The sequence below is a fragment of the Chondrus crispus genome, genomic scaffold, assembly GCF_000350225.1.
Source record: "Chondrus crispus Stackhouse genomic scaffold, scaffold_84, whole genome shotgun sequence".
NCBI classification, from domain to species: domain Eukaryota; phylum Rhodophyta; class Florideophyceae; order Gigartinales; family Gigartinaceae; genus Chondrus; species Chondrus crispus.
Window position 1 is genome coordinate 282,286 of NW_005178758.1, and position 18,289 is coordinate 300,574.

Below are 18,289 nucleotides of genomic sequence, written 5' to 3' on the forward strand. Positions count from 1 at the left end.
ACTTGGACATTGTTTTTTACTCTTACTGTTACTGTTTCGCGGTAACTATGGCTTTCAGTTCTCCCTCTTTGCGCCAGAAACGGCGCGGCAAAAAAGCCTCATATGAGGCGAAATCCTCGAATGAGGCGCATTGTCCAATAGACACTAGACTACAGTATCTACAGTACCCTTGGTACCCTTGGTACAGCACGGTATTCTACGCTTCTGACGGGTACCGGTACAGTACCTGGTCTTCGATCACCCCTTCAGATTTTTGGGGCGCAATGCATGACGTATGAGGAAAACAGCAATTTTTATCCGCTTCATTTCTTGAGGCAGGCATTGATTTGTGGGTCTGTTACAGTATGAGGTCACCAATCGACAATGGGCTATCTATCACCAAGGGTAAGCTTTAGCCCTTGTCGCGTCTTCATCAAACAGGCAGATAGAGCGAGGCAACGGCACTTTTACTTCCTTACTGCGTATCTGCCAAGACGTCACGAGAGTTTTTCGAGATCATCAGAAGGGGCACTCTTAGAAAGCATTTCTCGGCATCCAGCACGGACATTTCGTGAAAGCGACATATTCACTTTTGATACAAAACAGCGGGAAGCCTCGCCTACATTTCCCTGAGTAGTTTCGAACTGAAAGTACTGGGATATGTGCTCCGCGGATTGCTGAAGTTGTAATATGCCTACAAAACGGTGGCTTCTTACAATGACACTGCATCCTCGTCGCGCCGTGGAACGGCGCCAGAAGACGTCACCGATGTCAGCAGTGTCCATGTCGATAGGCAAGGTGGTGTTGAAGGACATCGCGAGTGCCAATCTGCCACACCTCTTCAAAATTTAGAAACTATGCCTCTTTACATACTTCTGCAATCTGTTGCGATGTAGCATTCAATCTGAGGCGGCAAAACATGTCATGGATCGGGTGGTGACATTCTCTGCTAATTGGATTGAGCACGGGAGCAGCAATCTACATTCAATTGCCGGAGAGATTCCGCGAGAAGGGGCGAAGAACGACAAGGTACTGCAATGGAAATTGCAGTGCGGTCATTGAGTATTTTGGTGACTGTAGACTCTGATCCACTTTAACGGGCGCCCGAACTTCGAAAGGATAGGAAACAGGCAGGTTCATAGAGTGGGATACCGTGTTCATTTACGACAGAGTAATGAATAAAGCTTCATAAATGACCTGCACACAAGACTCCCCGCTAGGAACCTGAGGTTTCTATCCGTACAAGGAGGTTCATTTACGTTCGAGAGGCTGTTCTGAATCAGGAAAGGCTTTCAACATCCCGCAATATCCGAGGAGTGACTGTGTACTGAATCGATCATTGTGAGAAAACGGGAAAACATCTGTGGCACCCTGTGCCGCATCTACAGAACAGGATGAATCATTATTCTGAAATGCTCGTCCAGTTTAGCACTTCCTTGAGAGTGCTGTACACGCAAAGGTGGTCTGCGGCAGCGGGGTTGAGTGTTATATCGTTGAATTCAGCCTTACAGCTGGGATCAGATAGAGTACAGTAGAGAGGCATTTTCAGTTGTGGCGCTCAACGTCAACTACTCTTCAACACTGTCAAGGGTAGATCCATGACGGTGGCGAAACGGGGCGGCTCCTCTTTGCTTATGATGACGGGAAATTTCCTCTCTACACGGCTTTCAGTATGCTTGATTCTCCTTCGCAGCCGGCAGCTCTCTACGTGCGACCACCAAGACGGTTCGAGTTTTTGAGCACGCTGTCCCCAATCTCACGGAGCAGAGATCGAGCATGTATAGTGCGCTGTCTTATAGATTCCAGCGAACTAGATAATCAATGCACAGTAGTTGAAGCCCGAAAGGCGACGGTTGAGGAGCTGGCCCTGGCTCACTCCCACCGATACCTGAACCTGCTAGCGAGCATTGACCGTCATCTATCGCCAGACTCTGCGTGCTGTCGCGACAGCAGTGAGGAAGAGTCCGACTGCGAAATGTTTGAAAGCACTGGCGATGACATTGCTGAACAATTGGAAGAAGCGGGGCTCGTCGACGACTGCCCGGCATTTACCGGGATGTGGGAAATGGCGAGGTACACCGTAGGTGGGGCTGTTCTTGCGGCGGAACATCTAGTTCGAGGGAGTGCGTCAGTGGCATGCTGGTTTGAAGGAGGCCGACATCACGCTGCATCGGATTCAGCACATGGATTCTGCTATGGTAAGGATACACGCCTGTGTTGGCTGTTCACGATAGTATGTATCTACCGTCACTAACATTTCTCTGTCGCTATGTGTTCTCTCAAACCACAATGGACCAGTGAATGACATCGTGGTTGCTTGTAAGATCCTTTTGTTATGTCCTCGGATCAATAGAGTGTTCTACGTTGATATCGACGTTCACCATGGCGATGGAGTCGAAAACGCATTTTTGTTCACAAACACAGTCGCGACACTATCGTTTCACTTATGCGAAACAGGTTTTTACCCCAACACACCACGCCAAGTCTTTGCCACAAAGTCAGCTACAAAATCGACAGCGATCCGCATTCCGCTGCGGCGCGGCATCAACAATGAAATGTACGCAAGGACGTTTACAGCATGCGTCGAGAAGGTCTACGCGCACTACCGCCCCGACGCGATCGTCCTGCAGTGCGGCGTCGACGGCGCCAGCGGGGATCCGCTCGGCGGTTTCAACCTGACCGGCGAGGCGTACGTGCGATGCGTCGAGCGGATCCTCTCGTACGATAAGCCCACGCTTATCCTCGGGGGTGGCGGATACAATGCTCCCAACGCGGCGAGAATCTGGACGGATGTGCTCGAGTGCTGCATTTTGGAGCGCGCGAAACCCTCACGGAGATCTGCAGAAGGAAGAGGTCAGGAACGGACGCGAGAAATTTGCACGACGGATGACTTCTTTGATCGGTACGGCCCGACTTTCTCGAGGGATGTTCAAGCGCAGAGGATGAACAACGAGAACAGCGACGAGGAGATTAACAATCTCATTCAGCAGCTGGAGCAAGGGCTGAGGTGAAGACAAGTTGTACCTGAAAGGAGCGAGGGAAGCATCGATGTAATGAGTCAGGGAGTTCTCGTGACAACACCCTCTGGGCCATGGGCGGTCGGCTCTCCGAGAGCATCGGCCAAGCCGCGCGGTGCATCGCTCTCCTTCACCATGGCGTCTCTACCCTTCTTCGCCCTGAAAGCGCGGAGCCTTTCCCCCACGACGCCCTTGATCCTTGCCATGGATCTCTTCACCTTGTACAAATTGGACTGGCCGTTGACCCAGTGGCGGCCGTGCGATCGGCACCACTCCTTCTCTGTCAGTAATATGTTGCGCTCCTTGAGGAGAATAAACCACAGGCGGTGCAGGTCGTCGTACGACTTAAGACGCAGCTCGGACGTGCGCCACGCACGGCCGTTGCGAGAGGCTCCCGCGCCGCCTTCGCCGTCGATGAATTGCATCACACCCTTTTGAGAGTCCAACGGGCGGGCGGGCTGTTCTGGTCGCGTCGCGAGGAGCCGACGGCGACAGCTCATGACTTGGCGAGCCCGGAGCGCGAAGGTTCCTCTCATGTTGCTCAGATGTGTTTCACGTGTGCAGCGATCGGATGTGAGACGAAGGGGGGAGAGGTCGGCAGTGTTCTATCACAGGACAGAGGGGGGTTTGATGGTAACATGTTAGGAAGGTGCTCACAGCGGGGGGGTCAAACAGCGAGAATGACTTGATCGGTCACGAAACACAATGAACACTTGTCATATGACTACTTGTGGTGATGTCTATTTCGCCGTTTCTATTGGCCCTTGTCATCTGGTTGACCTCGTGATGTCACGCGATCTTGTCACTGCGAATACGGCACGGCGGAAGGCAGAAGGCGGATGACGGCGACTGTTGGTTCACGTCCCAGTTGCTCACGGCATCGCCGCGAGCGGATATCAACCACCATGGCAATCTGCGGCAATGCTGTTCCCCTTTCCTTGTCTTGACGATCCCAACCTCAACAATGCGCCGCTTCGGCTCGCTGTTGCACCGAGCGGGCTGCCACGGCTCAACTTCCCGACTCTCAACCCCGCCCTTTCTTCGACACAAAACTCACTTCTGCTCCCTGACTACCCAATCCACCAGCACCCCTACTATAGAAGCCTCCGATGACCGCCATCCCCCCGTCCCCCCTCGCCCGGTATCCCCTGCGCTCCAGAAGCGCGCCCGCCCCGCGCGCGTCACGGATCTCTACGACGCCCTCATCTACGAGGATGGCGGCGCGACGGCGGCGAAGCCGTGGCGCAAGGTGATGGCGCTGCACGCGTCGGGCTCGCCGGTTTCCGAGTCGGACTCGGACCTGCTCCGCGAGCGGCTCGAGGAGTGCCGGCAGTACGCGCACGGCGAGGAAGCCCTCGCCGTTCTGGACGACGTGCAGCGCATCGGCCGCATCCCGTCCGTCAGGGCCATCATCATGGCCATTGAGGCCTGCCTGCCCGCGGAAGAGTTTGCGCTCGCGGAAAACGCCCTCGCGCGAATCGAAAGCGTCCCCTTCGGGCATGCCGCTAGGAGCCCCAGGCTCGTCTCGTCGGCCCGCTCGCTGATCGCCGTCGCGTATACCGCCGTGCAGCAGCATGAGGATGCGCTGCGCGTCATGCAGTTTGACGACTTTGGCACGCTGGATTGGAAGCGCAAATACGTGCTCGGCGAAAAGCTGGACGAGCTCAAGTTGGGGCGCGACACGGTGGCGTGGGGGGTGCTGGTCAAGGCGCTGACGAAACTGGGTCATCCCGGGGTGGCCGTGGCCGTGGTCGACGTTGCTCTTGCGCGTGACGTTGGGTTGACAGATTCGCTGGTGCATCTCACAATCGACGCGTTGCGCGCGCTCGGCAGGCCGCGGCAGGCTGAGTGGCTTTTCGACGAAGCCGTGCAGAAGGGGCTGCAGCCGCGCGAGAGGACCGTAGCGTCGCTGTTGTTGACGCTGACGTCGAAGGCGGAGAAAAGGACATTGGATACGGCGCGGATTGAGCAGCTCGTGGATATGGTGCCGGAGCCGACGCCAAGGTTTAGAAATACGGCGCTGCTCGTGCTCACGGCTGCAGGATCGCTGCAGCGGTTCGAGAAGTTATTCAAGGATATTGCAGAGGAGGGCACGCCATCGGAACATGCGTTCTCGGCGCTGATGGCGGGATATGAAAAGCATTTCAAGGTCGGATGGGAGTCCGGGGGAGCGGAGGAGGACACGACAAAGGCGAGAATGGCCGTCGCGGATCGGGTTGAGGAGCAGTGGGAGGCGTTTCTGCAGGCTTACGGGTCGTCAAAGCCAAGAAGCAAAGTGCTGAAACGGGTGCGTGGGGCGTTTCTCCATCGGTATTTGCGCGTTCAGACGATGTGTTTTAGACTGGGCAATGCGGTCGACGTGCTGAAACGAGTGGCGGACGGTGAAATTATTGGGCTAGAGGTGTCGGCTGGGCAGGTGAATGGAGTGCTGGGGGCTGTGGAGATGGCGTGCGATGTGCGTGAGATGAGGCGGGTGTTGGATGTCATGGAGAGCATTGGGGTTCGACATGATGTGCGGACGCTTACGTTTTGTGTAGGGACGCATTTGGGGGATGGGAATGTTGATGCGGCTCTGAAATTGGTGCGGAATGAGGCGCCGAGGCTGCTGGCGGGCGGGTATCAGGATGAGATGCTGAGACAGTATCACTGGGGTTTGTTTGAGCGAAGGCTTGATATGCTGCGCAGTGCTCTTGAAGAAGCTGGGGTGGGTAAGGTGAAGGACTTGGAGAGCTTTATCACACTTACACGGGCGAGGTTGTCGTCTCCTGAGGCATCAGTTTTGAAATAGATGGTTGACTGTCGGAACGATAAAAGACGAGAAGGCTTTGTTGGTCTGTTTTCTTAGGGAACGCTCTCTATACTCAAGAAATAGACTGTATAATATATGTACTATACCCTACTCAGTCCACTCTAGGTGTGATTTGATGCCTTTCATCACTATGGAGTGCATACTGATGCAGTGCGCACTGGTGAAAGGCATCGATCACACCTCCCTGCCTCATGGAGCTACAATTGAAAGAAGGGGAGAGCAAGCGATGTTGTGCATATTTCGAAGAGCATCAGAAAAGCATGACTGTTGTATTACTGTAGAACAGTTCAGAACCAAGATCCTGATGACAAAACGTGCAGCACTTTTCGCAGCCATGGTTAATTCGTCGAGACTGATGACGCATCGAAGATCCGGATTTGACATGCTCATCTCGATGTGCTCGCCCATCTCGGAATGAGGGAGTAGCACAGCAAGGTATCGAAAAGTATTTTTTGGAAATTTTTCTAGCAAAGCGACCACCAAAAATTTGACCTCGGAGCTCCCAAGGCCGAAATGTAGGTTACACAGTGTGGGCCTCACACTGCCCATGACCAGCGCAATTCTGTCTTCGGCTCGCACCATTGTAGCTTCAGACCGAAGTTGAACGCTACTTTGCAACATCAAAAGCAATGACAGCCGCATTCATGACCGGCGCGGCCCTTCCCGCGCGCGCGGCGACCAACCGCCGCACCTGCCCGCGCATGTCCGAGCAGCTCTCTGCCGTGGACACGTATTTCCCGGTGTACCAGCGCAACCGCGCGCCAACAATCAAGTTCGACGGTGAGGCCGGCATCTCAGTGTCGATGGCCCCGATCAAGGCGTTTACAACAGCCAGCAAAGACGAGGCCCCGCTCTTCTCCTACGCAAACCCAGACGAGTTCGTCCCCAACAAGCCCGTGCCGCCGTCCGACCAGTCCTGGCCCTCCGGCGATGGCAGGGGCGTCTCCACGAAGGGCACGAGGGGCTCGTTCACCCAGCCGAACCTCAAGAAATATGGCCCGTTTCCGGACTTCTTTAAGGTACGTGTTGCGCGTTTTTGGAGGCGGTTGCGGCATGATGGTGGAGTGGATCATCGGATCGCTGACTTTCTTTTTATGATTTAATTGCGCTGTTCGGGCGACTTTTTTTGTTCTTGCTTCATTCGTTCTACGACTGGGCTTGTGCGTAGAGGTCGTGCGACAGTTGATTGGTAGTTGTATGGAACTGCGAAGGCGTAATGCTTTTTGGAGTAAAGGTTTAATAGTTTGATACTCACCTTTGCGCGGTGGTGTGACAAAAGAACGAGGCTACTGTTGATTAATTTTGCCTTGCGTAGCCCTTTCTCTTACAACCATGGCTAGGCAGTCGATGCCTTTATACAATCGCACGTAGGTAGTTGAATTCCTTGCCCCACCTCATCAGGGTGAGGCATCCAACGGCAGCATACACGTGTAGGGTTGGTGTAGAGATTGAGAATACTGTAGGTGGAAAACGGGGGTGAGTAATTTCATTGAAATACGATCTCCGTCGGCGGTGTGTTTTGTGATCCCTCCAAATCGGCGCTCTTGCTTCGCATTCCCTTTTGCACGCGCCCGTACCCGGAGATTGAGCCCAACGTTCTAAATCCCCTCCTGAGCTCACCTGCAGCCCCCCTCCCTCACCTCTTTCCCCTCTCACCCACGCCCCATCGCGACCCCGTCCGAGCGTGAGCGATGGTCGCCGCACGGATCCACGCTCTCTCGACCGCCACGGCGAACGCCGCAGACGGCTTCGCCGTCGTGGCATCCATCGGCGCCGTCAATTCCCGCGCCACGGCCCTCGCGAATTCCGCCCTCGCCCTCTCCATCCCTCTGCCCGACGCTGACCCGCACCCGAAAGACACCGACCCGCTCCCGCCTTTGCGCGCAGCCGCTTGTCCGGATGGCCCGCTGGTGCTCGCGCTCGAGGGGCTCGACGTCGCAGACAGACACGTCGCTGCCGAACGGGAAGCCGCTCTTGTCCTCGCTGTCGCCCTCGCGGGCGTCCTCGTCGTCTCCGTCAGACAGCAGGATCTTCTGCGCCCGCGCACCTCTGCGCTGCATGCTACGCTGAGAGCGGTCGAAAACTCGCTCGCCCTCCGCGCCGCAGGTACCGCCCCGCCGCTTCCAAATCCGCGTTTGCTCCTTGTCGTCGTTCACGACTTTGATGATACCGCTGTTTCTGAGGAAGATGTCACAAGTTTTGTTAATGATTACACAGAGGAGGAGTATGCCTCTTTTTCGCTCCCCAATGGATACGCCGCGACCCAGTTCGCCGACTTGTTCGACACTCGCATCGCCTTCCTCCCATCTTCCTCAGTCGCGCCAGAGGATTACCATCACGCTGTGGCAGGCCTTGGCGAGATGCTGCAGTCCGCGAACCGAGAGTACGCAGATGCCGGCGTCACCGCAGCTTCGTTTCAGGCGTCCGTTGAGAGGGTCACCGCTCTCGTCCTCGACGATCCCGCGGGAGAGGTGGACCTTCCCGCTGACCACGAGCTTGATGCTACGTTTGCTTGTGGCGCCGTCATGACCACCGTCCTCGACAAGTTCAAGAGCACGGCCAAGCAGTGGCGAAGCACAGTCGAACAAGGACGAATTATTCGCAACTTTGGCTCCGAGGCTGACACGCTCATTCGCCGTACCCTCGATGTTTTTGACACCGACGCGTCTGCCCATAAGGCAACTAAGTCTTTCCCAAGAAAGCGAAATGAACTCCGCTCGGTGCTTCTAGCCGAGTGCTACGCTTTGTTCACAAAGCAGATTTTAAAGCTGCGCGAGGTGTCCTATCAAATCTTTCGTGGGAAGCTTGCTCGTATTCGCATCAATAGCCGCGTAGAGAAGATGGTGCGGAATGCTGTCAAGGAGGCAGAGGCATATTTTGTGGAGAACGCGGAGGCGTTGCGGTCGCAGCTAGGTGCCTGGCGCTTCGACAATGAGCGTCATGAGCTTGTCAACCACATGCGCGATGACGCTACAGAGCGGTTGCAACTGGCGCGGTTACAAGGGAACTATGTGCCGCCCATGCGATCGCCGATTGCGTTCGCGTTTCATACGTTACTGTTGGCACCATTTGGGAGAGATTCGCGGACGCCGCAATCGATGGAGAAGGAGATGCAACAAGTGTACGACCCCGACAAGATCAAGAAGGCCGGGCTTATGCGTGCAAGGCCAGAACAACGGAGATACAAGTTCTATGTGTCGGACAAGGACGAGATTGCGCAGGGGACGGTTGATGTACTTGCTGACTTGTTTGAAGACGCTCCCGGGAAATAGAGAAACAGAAGGATCCTTTATGTAGAAAAGATTCTACGGATGATTTTTCGAGGCTCGGCTGAAAGCGTCTAGGATGTCGATAGCTCAGCGTTGTCTGCCGTCAGATTCGGTGAAATCCGAAAAGGTATTAACTGTAAATCCAAACAAGGATGAACTTGTCTAAGGGATGCACCTGCCCTTCCCAGGGTACGATAGCGCGCAACTGCCTTCACAGTGTTCATTGAGCGACAAACCTTGTGGTAAAGCATTTGCAGAAACTGCGTCACTTGAAGAGCAAGTGTTTCGAGATTATTGAAGAACCCCTTGCTGCGGCGGTCAGTCGCGCATCGACTGGCTGGGGGGCATTCTGGGGGCATTCTGGGGGCATTCTTCAAACGTTGAATGAAACCTTCTGCTGCGAAACACGCAATGGGAAACACGCAATGGGAAACACGCAATGCCCCAGCGGATGAAGAGCCTGAAAATTGAGCTACGAAATAATTTCCTCAATTCTTCAACACCCGAACAGATCACACCTCGATAGGAAGGTGACTGATAAAAATACCCTTTCCCTCCACTTTGTAAACCATAACAGCCCGTCTGGGTATTCGCACAAACCTACATGCCGACAAGCATGCCGAAAATCAGTCCGGACCCAGTGCTTGCATCAGATGAGCTAAGCGGAGAACGAGGTAAGACATCTGGTTCTCCGCCAGTATTCGGCCTCGTCATCACAATACTCCATCCAGCTCCGTCTCCTCTCATCTCTTTCTACGAGACCTTTTGCTGTCATCTTAAGGAATTGCTCGAAGATGCAGGAGTTCTTGATACGCATTATCTGCTCTACCCACCTCATACATTACATTGTACTGTCGCAACGGTGCGTCCATTCAAAAAAGCCGCACTACATCATCCCGAGAGAATTATATCGTTTTGGAGAAGCGCACTTGAGCGCATGGAGCAAAAGCCCAATTGGCCTGAGAGCGTCGAAAACAGCACGTTTGACCTCTGTGGACCTCAAGTTTTCGACAACGGCGTCGGTGTGTTTCTGTTTGATGACAAGTCTGGCGCAATGAATTCATTGCGCAGATGCTTGGAAGAGGAGATGGCCTGCTTTCAAGCTACACTTCCGGAAATCTCTGATGTCAACATGGAAGACGTCAGGGTTCCAAATATCATTCACTCAACTGTGCTGCGGTGGCGGTCATCGCCGGCTATTTCAACTGACCAACTACAGCGTCTGTTTAACAAGGCGTACGAGGAAGCTACAGTAACGCACACAACGAACGCCCTGAGTATCGGCAGCGTTCGCTTGCTCAGAGAATCGTTGCCATTCATGCAGAAGCTGACATGCTGTCACGAGGCACCACTGCCCATAGGAAATAAGGCGCAGTCACAGGAAGGCCCTGCTGATTAAAGCAGGCCACAGCTCATCAAAACAGGTATGGAAAGGGCTCTTTCTGTGCCAAAATGAACCACAATTATATTCATGTCAGGGTCAACAAGCTACGGATGAGATCTAAAATTCGAAACGACGCTTGATCTTCCATTCACCCTTGTGCGGACTAGAGAGAATGAAGCAAATAAGAAAGAAATGTTAAAATGGTGCATTCATGAAACGCCAAGAAAACGGGGCAGGTACGGTTTTGCGGATGTTTCAGAACTTACCTCGCATTGAACGGAAACGCAGTCGTCACAGTCCACGGTCCATTGTCAGTCTTGCAATCCCATTCGGCCTTAAACTTGCGGTCACCATAGTCTGTGGCAATGGATAAGGTGTGTATCTTGCTGTACTGATGCTTGAACGTGAGGCTGGCACTCCTGGACGTGTGGTCTTTATAGTTATAGACCGCCTCAAGCTTATTCTTAGGATCAAGCTTCCTTGAAACCTTAACTTTGGATGCCTTAGATTTGCCATCAAACGACATCTTTAGGGACTCGACGCCACTCAACTTGGCATCAAGTTCATAGCGCTCCGAGTGATCGCTGAGCTTGCTCGACTGGATGTTATAGAACGTCGAGGCCGCAGTAATTTTGGTCTTCCCCTGCCTGACAGCGAGCTTGATACTGGCGCTATCCTTGGGTGGATTGTATGTCATGTCAAGAGTATTCCTCCTCCCGTACGCCGTGAAGCCCGTCTCGAGGCCGAGGTCGACGAGCTTCTCATCGGTGACGCCGTACGTGGCGTACGCGGTGTTGTTGTCGTCAATTGCGTACGCAGCATCGACGGCGAACGAGTCTTTGCGTGAGTCGTAGCGGCCAGTGATGGCGACTTGCCCGGGGCCGGTCGTGTGATCGGTGTCGGCGCGAGCGGCGACCTGCGCAGTGTGGGGCGGGGGGGTAATGAGCTTGGGTGGTTAGATTGTGGCGGTTGCAGGTGCGGGAATGAGTGCAGGCGGAAAAAGGTGCTTACCAGAAAGGGTAAGGGGATCTTGGCCACGCGCATCGGCATGGCGCCAATGGGGGCATTTTGTCTTTGGAGGCCCCACATGATATCTGTTTCACTCAGGCAGAATGGGCAAGAAGGGAGACTTGAACGAGAGCGCAAAGCAACGGGTGATCCAAACACAGGAAAAGCGCGGGAAACAAGCAAGACTCTAGCCTCAAAGGGGATGTAGCAGCGGTGGGCAGGATCCAACGTGCAAAGCCTGACTCTGCTCCTGAGTGCAAAAGTGGATAAGGCGGTTGTGTTGGAGGGTTGAGCGACGGTTGCAAATTGCGGCCGGCGGTAGGCTAATGGTGTCAATAAGGCTGGAGATGACGGAGTTTGATCGACTCGCTTGTTTTTTTGCACCGCATGTACTGTACAGTGTACGGTTGTTCTCGGAGTGTTAAAGGGTGGTTGATGACATGCGCGAGGGTTCGGGCCATGGCATTGGTTAGGAGGGCGTACAATGGTCGCTTTTTATTTTTTTTCGGAGGGTGCTCGAGGTGATTTGTCGAGATTGGAGCAACAGAGCGAGATCAGAAAGCAATCAGAGATGGCCCTTGACACGTGGCATTGCTGGATGTCTCCGTCTCTCCACAGAGGTCCACATGGTGTAGTATCCATTGGATATGCACCTGAATGCTCAGGTGTGGGACGATTCCAACCTCGGCGACGCTGGATCAGTAATACCCTTCCACACCCCTTGCTGTTTGCGCTTTAAGCGTGAAACCCTAGTGCTCCTCCATCGATGGTGTCCCCGCCACAGGCTGGAAATGTACCCAAAATGTCGTTTGTCCTTCCCTTTATACTTGTTACAGCTTACTGTAACAACTCACCCCTCTGCTTTGACATCTGAAAATACTTCACATGCCGCACTGTGACACTGTTTGCTGCCAAGCATGGCCATGCTGCCACGCAAACAGTTGTGTCGTCACTACGTTTTCTCCTGATATCGCTCAAGAGAGCTTGATGTAACTCCAGTTGGACACCATATGCGTTCCCATAAGTTGATGTAATTTTGGGCGGTACGTACACGGGTTGACTACTGAGGACACAGGCTCGGATGCGTCTAATGACAGAACAATCGCATAGTGAAGATGTAACGCGCCAGTCCGTGTTCCGACCGTGGTTTTGCATCGTTGAAGCGTTGCTAGCTAGGGAAGTTTTTGGTGATGAGATTCGCGCCCTCAAGCCAGGATGCCTTCTGTTCCGCTCGTGGCTTCTTGCGGGGTAGGTGCAGGTATCGCTGGGAACATTTTGCATGTCATGGGCACATTGTTTTATGTCATTTGTCGTCACGGTGTTGAGTTGCAGACACCGCAGAGATTTCATGAGCTCCATGAATTCAATTATTTATTGGCACACAACTGCTGGCTAGATGACTGTCGTTTTTCCTTCAGAGAGTCCAGTTCAGAATGATTGAAATTCTACAGATATGTGGGTCCGGAGACCTCATGCAGGCACACTGTAGACAAGGTATGTATCCCTCTACGAAATCCTCGCTTTTTTGAGGTCAGAGGATTCTGGGACGTTGTCAACGAAGCTGAATATTTAGAGCCCCGTTCTACATAGGCATTGAACAGGTGATGGTACAACTGCACGCTGGTAGAAGCGGGAGAATGATGGAACCCGAGAGGCGTCAAGAGAAAGGGAATCTTGCGTCGTGAAGGAATGAACGCCCAGGCCTGAGAAAAGGACGTATACATGACAGGGGGAGCTCGAATGATCTTATTGTACTGTCTGGGCCTGCACCGTGCGCGAATTGATAAAGCCAAGCACGCTTGAGGGGAATTTGGGACTGGATGCATATCTTTAAAGGAGTCCCGGGCCCCTTGCCGTATAGCATTTCCAAGAACGGGGACTTGCACACAGCGGCCTCAAATGCTAAGTATGCAGGTGGTCACTGTCACACAGAATATTTTTAATAAGAGTTTTCGAGTTATGCAAGACAGTAGTTGGGTTGTCCACGGCACAGAAACATGACACCGCTCACACCGACATCGAAGAATGCAGGGAGCTCGGAGGACGATGAGGAATGTGGCGTTGAGATCATTCTATGTCGTGAAATTGGGAGGAAGGGATTGGGAGATAATAGTTTCGTAGGATCTCTTCTAGACTGCGAAATGGTATGGGGCTTTTTCTTCAAGCGTTGATACTGAACACAGCTGCGATACTTTGGACGGCATGCGGCGGCGGGAGGAGGCGGTTGTGGTTTACGGTGCATGGAATTGCACACGATTGGTATCGCCTTTTGCGCATTCAGAAAGGAAGAGCTATTACAATGGATGTGAGCGTGGATTTGAACCAGCGGGATAAGGACGGTATTCGGTTCTCGCCGCCGTCCCCATGTTAGGGTTGACTCGGCGAAGGAGCACGCAATGGCCAGAGCTATGCAGGACCGCATCCATGTCCGGCCGGTACCCTTGATCTGTCTATGGGAGAGAAGCGAGGCAAACGCCAAAACTCTCCGCGCTGCTCGTCATTGGACTCTGCCAAGCATAGACAGCGCACGCTCGTGCGGTGCAAGTCCGTGCGGTGCAAGTAATCTTTGAACAAAAAACGGGTATGAAGTGATTTCACAGCACGACCCTGGCAATGAACGGGAGCACCATTGTCGCCCAAAAGTAGACCAACGGGGCAACAAGAACGTAGCTGTCGGCCCTATCGAGCATGCCGCCGTGGCCGGGGAACAGGGAACCGCTATCCTTCCACCCGACATCCCTCTTGAAACAGCTCTCAAAAAGGTCTCCGCAAAGGCCGAGCACACCGACGGTTGTGCCATAGACGGCGCCAGTGGCCCACCACAGCGGCCATTGCAAGAGGTAGGCGCCGAGGATGGAAACACCAGCCGAGCAGACGAAACCGGCGACAGCGCCTTCCACGGTCTTCTTCGGGCTGATGTTGCTAAAGCGGGTGCGACCATAGGTCTTACCGATGAAAAACGCGCCGATGTCGGCGCTTGCCGTCGCGAGCCATGTCCAGAAGACGAGCAAAGAGCCGACGGTAATAATCGGGCTGAAGCCCAGCGCGGCAGGCCACAGGCGGGCAATGGCGGCGGCGACGAGGTTCGGGGACGAGCTTGCGGTGTATTCGTGCAGGCGGACCCAGAAGCTGGGCAAATAACCCGCGTAGAACAGGCCCATAAAAGTGGTGCTGATATCGGCGATGGTGGCGATTCGTTTGCGGCGAAAGAGCAGGTAGATGCAGATCATGGTGCCGCCGACGGGGAAGACGACGTCCGCGAGGGCGGGGGCGTACGCGCTGGAGAGGGTGGTGGCGGCGGTGACGCAGAGGCCCATCTTGTGCGCGGGGAGGTGGCCCTTGGCCGCGACCATGCGGTAGTACTCGTAGAGGCCGATGAGCGAGGTGGCCAGCATGCCCAGGGCGAAGACCCAGCGGCCCGAGAAGACGAAGGCGATGACGACGGCGCCCATGGCGAAGCCGACGGCGATGCGGCGCTGGGTCTTGAAGCGCGAGGACAGGCGAGCCGGGTCGGACGGCGCCGCCAGGGCCGGCTTGGGCGCGGGCGGGTCCTCCGACGGCGTCGCGCGGCTCTCGTGGGGGGGCGAGGAGAGGCGGGCCGCCGGGCGGCGCGCGGGCGATCGGTAGGGCGGCGAGACGGGGCGCGGGAGGGTGGAGATGGGGCGGGAGAGCGCCGGGGGGAGCGGGGTGCACGGGAGGAAGGCGGGGCGCGGGAGACGATGCATGGTGCGTGCGGCGTGGACGGGGAGGGGGAGAGGTTTTCCGGGGAGCAGAAGTTGGAGGGGCGGTATGATGGTGCTGGCGGGACGCGACGGGCCGTCGTAGCGGCCGCGGGTTGCGCGGAAGGGATGAATGGATGCTGGCGGCGGGGAGCACTAGGCGTGGCCTGCCACCAGTATTTACTCGCTTGACAGGTCCTTCCTCCGCCACCGCCACCGCCGCACGCCAAACCCGCAACCCGCCTCCATGGAAACGGCCCTTGAGGGCCGTTTCCTCTTCCTCCAAGCCTTACACGTTTGCTCTTTCCTTACAGTCCTCGTTCTTCTGTAAACGACACTGTAAGGGAGAGCAACAGCGTTACAGTGTAAACTACGAGCTGCCGTGTCAAGCTTGCAGCGCAGGCTTAACACTGCTGGCGCAACACAGAAGCTTGATGTCAAGCGCAGGTCAGGTCACTGGGTGCAGTGTCAACACTGCCATGCGCGGCGCCGTCTAAAAGGAAAGCCCAGGGATATGGAGAATGTGTGAGGATGTCTCCTCTGGTGATCGGGTCTACAGTGACCCGGTCACTCCACTTTATGTCAACCAGAGCAAGGCTCTGGTGCGCGCCGCTCCGCTGCGCCGTCGTCGGTAGGATAGTGATTAATCATTATTTCTACAATGGTACGTACCCTAAATCATCATCAGCCAACCATCTCGCGATGGTGGCGGTCATGGAGCCTTTTCATTGGACTGTTGGCTTTCGCCGAATTACAGGCACGCGCCTGCGCTCAACACCGTCGGGAGCCAATACGCTGACGGTGCAGTCTTACTAGCAGTGCAAGGCTTGCACTGCAAGCAGAGCCATGACGCTGACGTATTTACAACAGAGCTAAGACCCTACCAAGGGTCTTAGCTCTGTTGTAAATAAAGATACCAAGGGGGGTCTCTTGGTACCAGTGCAACGCTACGTTAAGCAGAGCCATGACGCTGACGGTGCAGTCTTAGCAGCAGTTACTGGTAACTGCTGGTACTGTACCAGTGCAAGGCTACGTTAAGACACGACTGTACTGTAGCTAGAAACACCTCGGCGTGCCGAAGTCGTTAGATGTGCCACTTGCTCTTGGCAGTTGCCTCGCGCCGGCAACAGATCTCCGTTTCCAACGCGCGGAAAACGCCAGCTATGCTTCGTCATGGCGCTGCCTTGCTCCCATGCTACCCTGCTTATCGTACCGTCAGATAGCGCTACACTACAAGTAAATTATTGTATTTCAATGCAAGGCGATGGGTGTACCGCGCATGACGCGGTACAGTCATCGCCTTGCGATGCAGTTTCGACACTTTCATGATTCACAATCCCTTCCGTGAACGCTGTATGCGACCGGCGTGTAGGGGCAGGGCGCGAGGCATACGGCTGGCAATACCAGCCGTATGCCTCGCATGCCAGCCTGGCATGCCTGACCACTTTCTGACTGCGTTGGAGTGTCGTGGGCGCATGGGGAGCCGTGCGATGAGGGATGGATACATGTGTGGAGAATATCCCGCTCTACACACGCGTTGAAGTGCACTGGTTTGAGGACACAGTCTGTCCGGCAAAACATGAAATGGGCATGTTTCCATGCCGCGAAGAGGAGAGCGTAACAAGCTTGAAACTCAGGCTTGAAAACTGTATAATTCAAAAGGGACAATATACTCCACTGTCATCTTCGGTGAGGTTGGCGCAAGATGGGGTGTAGTCTAGTCTCGATGATACTTGATGTGTAGAGATGACATCTTGTCACATAGAAAAGAGAGCAATGCTGCCTTCCTTTGAATAGAAGCTCTTTGATACGGTTGTACAGTGAACATGAGGCCAACCAAAGGCGATTCAATATCGTGCAGCAGTAGACGCTTTGTTGTATCGTACCTCGGGTACTGTACAGAACAATATACTGTACAACATACAGTACAATAACCATGTGCATACTGTAGTTCAGAATCCTGCGTTAGGGGTAAGGGTACAGTGGTTCGAAAAGGGTGGGTCAAACAAGTCGACAGGCAGTGTTGCAAGAGGAGAAAATGAATTCGGTTTGACGGTTAAGTGTCGTACAGGATGCGGTCCTCTGCAAGGAAGCAACTTTGGAAGGTTATAATGCGAGAGGAGGAGCACGTCGCACGACAAAAAGAAGGTGAAAATAAAACTTGGCGCAGCCATGCTGGATCCGCATACAGTGTAGTACAGTACGTCCGGGAAATGCAACAGTACTATCAGTATGTGGATTTCGGATTGTGTCGGTGGCGCATCTGCTCTGTGTTGTGCTTCCAATGGACAGATTTGCGAGTGGCTGGTTGATAGTACGGTGTGTAGAAATGAAGTAGAAGGTTTTGCAGGGGATGGTTTGTTTGTACGCTTTGCGACGATGGCAATGTGTCCGTCAATTGAGCGGCTTCATTGAGCGGATAAGGCGGCAGCGAGGGCTGTAAAGATTCATGTAGACTCGCAGGAGGCCGGCGCTTGAACGGGGTGCATTTGGGGGAGAGAAAGACAAGGCGGCGGGCTCACTCAGTCGTTGCCGGCCGGGGATGGGTACAATGGAAGGGAGGGAACCAGCGATACAGTGTTTCCCGGGGTAGCGGTCGGCTTTCCATGCAGATCAAGGGCATTCTCCAGATGAAGGTTGCCTAGACGTCAATGTGATGGCACACCGATGCGTTGCTCAGCGATGGGCTTTAATAGCGGGGCTTACTTGGCGCGCTTTGGGGAACGAGGAAGGTGGAGCGAGGTAGTGGAACGATGTGGGCGGGGGAAAGTGGGCACAAAGGCAGCCAGCATCGGGCAGGGAGTGCAGTGCACACTGTAGCGCACTGTGTAGAAGGGTAGACTGTACAGTTGCATTACTGTGGTTTGCTTTACAGAAAAGTAGTGCGGTGTACTTTGTGTACGGAGAAGATGTTTCCAAATACTAGTGTGTTATGAAAGTTGTTTTGAGGGGTATGAAAAGGGGATAGAAATACAGAAGAAAGGCAAACAGGAAAGGGAAGACTGTATACAGTACAAAGCATCTGCAGAAGATGGAGAAAACACGGAAACTCAACTACGGTACAACTCATATTGTATGAAGTAAATTCGCCCGCTTCCGTGACG

General features: G+C 54.2%; 8 protein-coding genes; 4 read left to right on the forward strand and 4 right to left on the reverse strand.

Moving 5' to 3' along the window:
- Positions 1-903: 903 nt before the first annotated feature.
- On the forward strand, positions 904-1,181 carry CHC_T00007774001 (hypothetical protein). XM_005711486.1 is given in 2 exon segments: positions 904-1,041; positions 1,042-1,181. 1 exon segment carries the CDS (start codon positions 904-906, stop codon positions 1,039-1,041), a length of 138 nt encoding a protein of 45 aa, XP_005711543.1. The 3' UTR covers positions 1,042-1,181.
- Positions 1,182-3,037: 1,856 nt separating this feature from the next.
- Positions 3,038-3,532, reverse strand: CHC_T00007775001 (hypothetical protein). Its single transcript, XM_005711487.1, has one exon. It carries the CDS (start codon positions 3,530-3,532, stop codon positions 3,038-3,040), a length of 495 nt encoding a protein of 164 aa, XP_005711544.1.
- Positions 3,533-4,590: 1,058 nt separating this feature from the next.
- Positions 4,591-5,784, forward strand: CHC_T00007776001 (hypothetical protein). Its single transcript, XM_005711488.1, has one exon. It carries the CDS (start codon positions 4,591-4,593, stop codon positions 5,782-5,784), a length of 1,194 nt encoding a protein of 397 aa, XP_005711545.1.
- A 596-nt stretch (positions 5,785-6,380) lies between these two features.
- CHC_T00007777001 (hypothetical protein) lies at positions 6,381-9,077 on the forward strand. XM_005711489.1 is given in 2 exon segments: positions 6,381-7,496; positions 7,497-9,077. The coding sequence occupies 1 exon segment, from the start codon at positions 7,497-7,499 to the stop codon at positions 9,075-9,077; it is 1,581 nt and encodes a 526-aa protein (XP_005711546.1). The 5' UTR covers positions 6,381-7,496.
- A 613-nt stretch (positions 9,078-9,690) lies between these two features.
- CHC_T00007778001 (hypothetical protein) lies at positions 9,691-10,473 on the forward strand. Its single transcript, XM_005711490.1, has one exon. The coding sequence runs from the start codon at positions 9,691-9,693 to the stop codon at positions 10,471-10,473; it is 783 nt and encodes a 260-aa protein (XP_005711547.1).
- A 13-nt stretch (positions 10,474-10,486) lies between these two features.
- On the reverse strand, positions 10,487-11,694 carry CHC_T00007779001 (hypothetical protein). XM_005711491.1 is given in 5 exon segments: positions 10,487-10,575; positions 10,576-10,621; positions 10,725-11,374; positions 11,470-11,547; positions 11,548-11,694. The coding sequence occupies 3 exon segments, from the start codon at positions 11,545-11,547 to the stop codon at positions 10,576-10,578; spliced, it is 774 nt and encodes a 257-aa protein (XP_005711548.1). The 5' UTR covers positions 11,548-11,694; the 3' UTR covers positions 10,487-10,575.
- A 1,729-nt stretch (positions 11,695-13,423) lies between these two features.
- CHC_T00007780001 (hypothetical protein) lies at positions 13,424-13,888 on the reverse strand. The gene has a single exon (XM_005711492.1). The coding sequence runs from the start codon at positions 13,886-13,888 to the stop codon at positions 13,424-13,426; it is 465 nt and encodes a 154-aa protein (XP_005711549.1).
- A 172-nt stretch (positions 13,889-14,060) lies between these two features.
- Positions 14,061-15,191, reverse strand: CHC_T00009577001 (Phosphatidate cytidylyltransferase). Its single transcript, XM_005711493.1, has one exon. The coding sequence runs from the start codon at positions 15,189-15,191 to the stop codon at positions 14,061-14,063; it is 1,131 nt and encodes a 376-aa protein (XP_005711550.1).
- Positions 15,192-18,289: the final 3,098 nt, after the last annotated feature.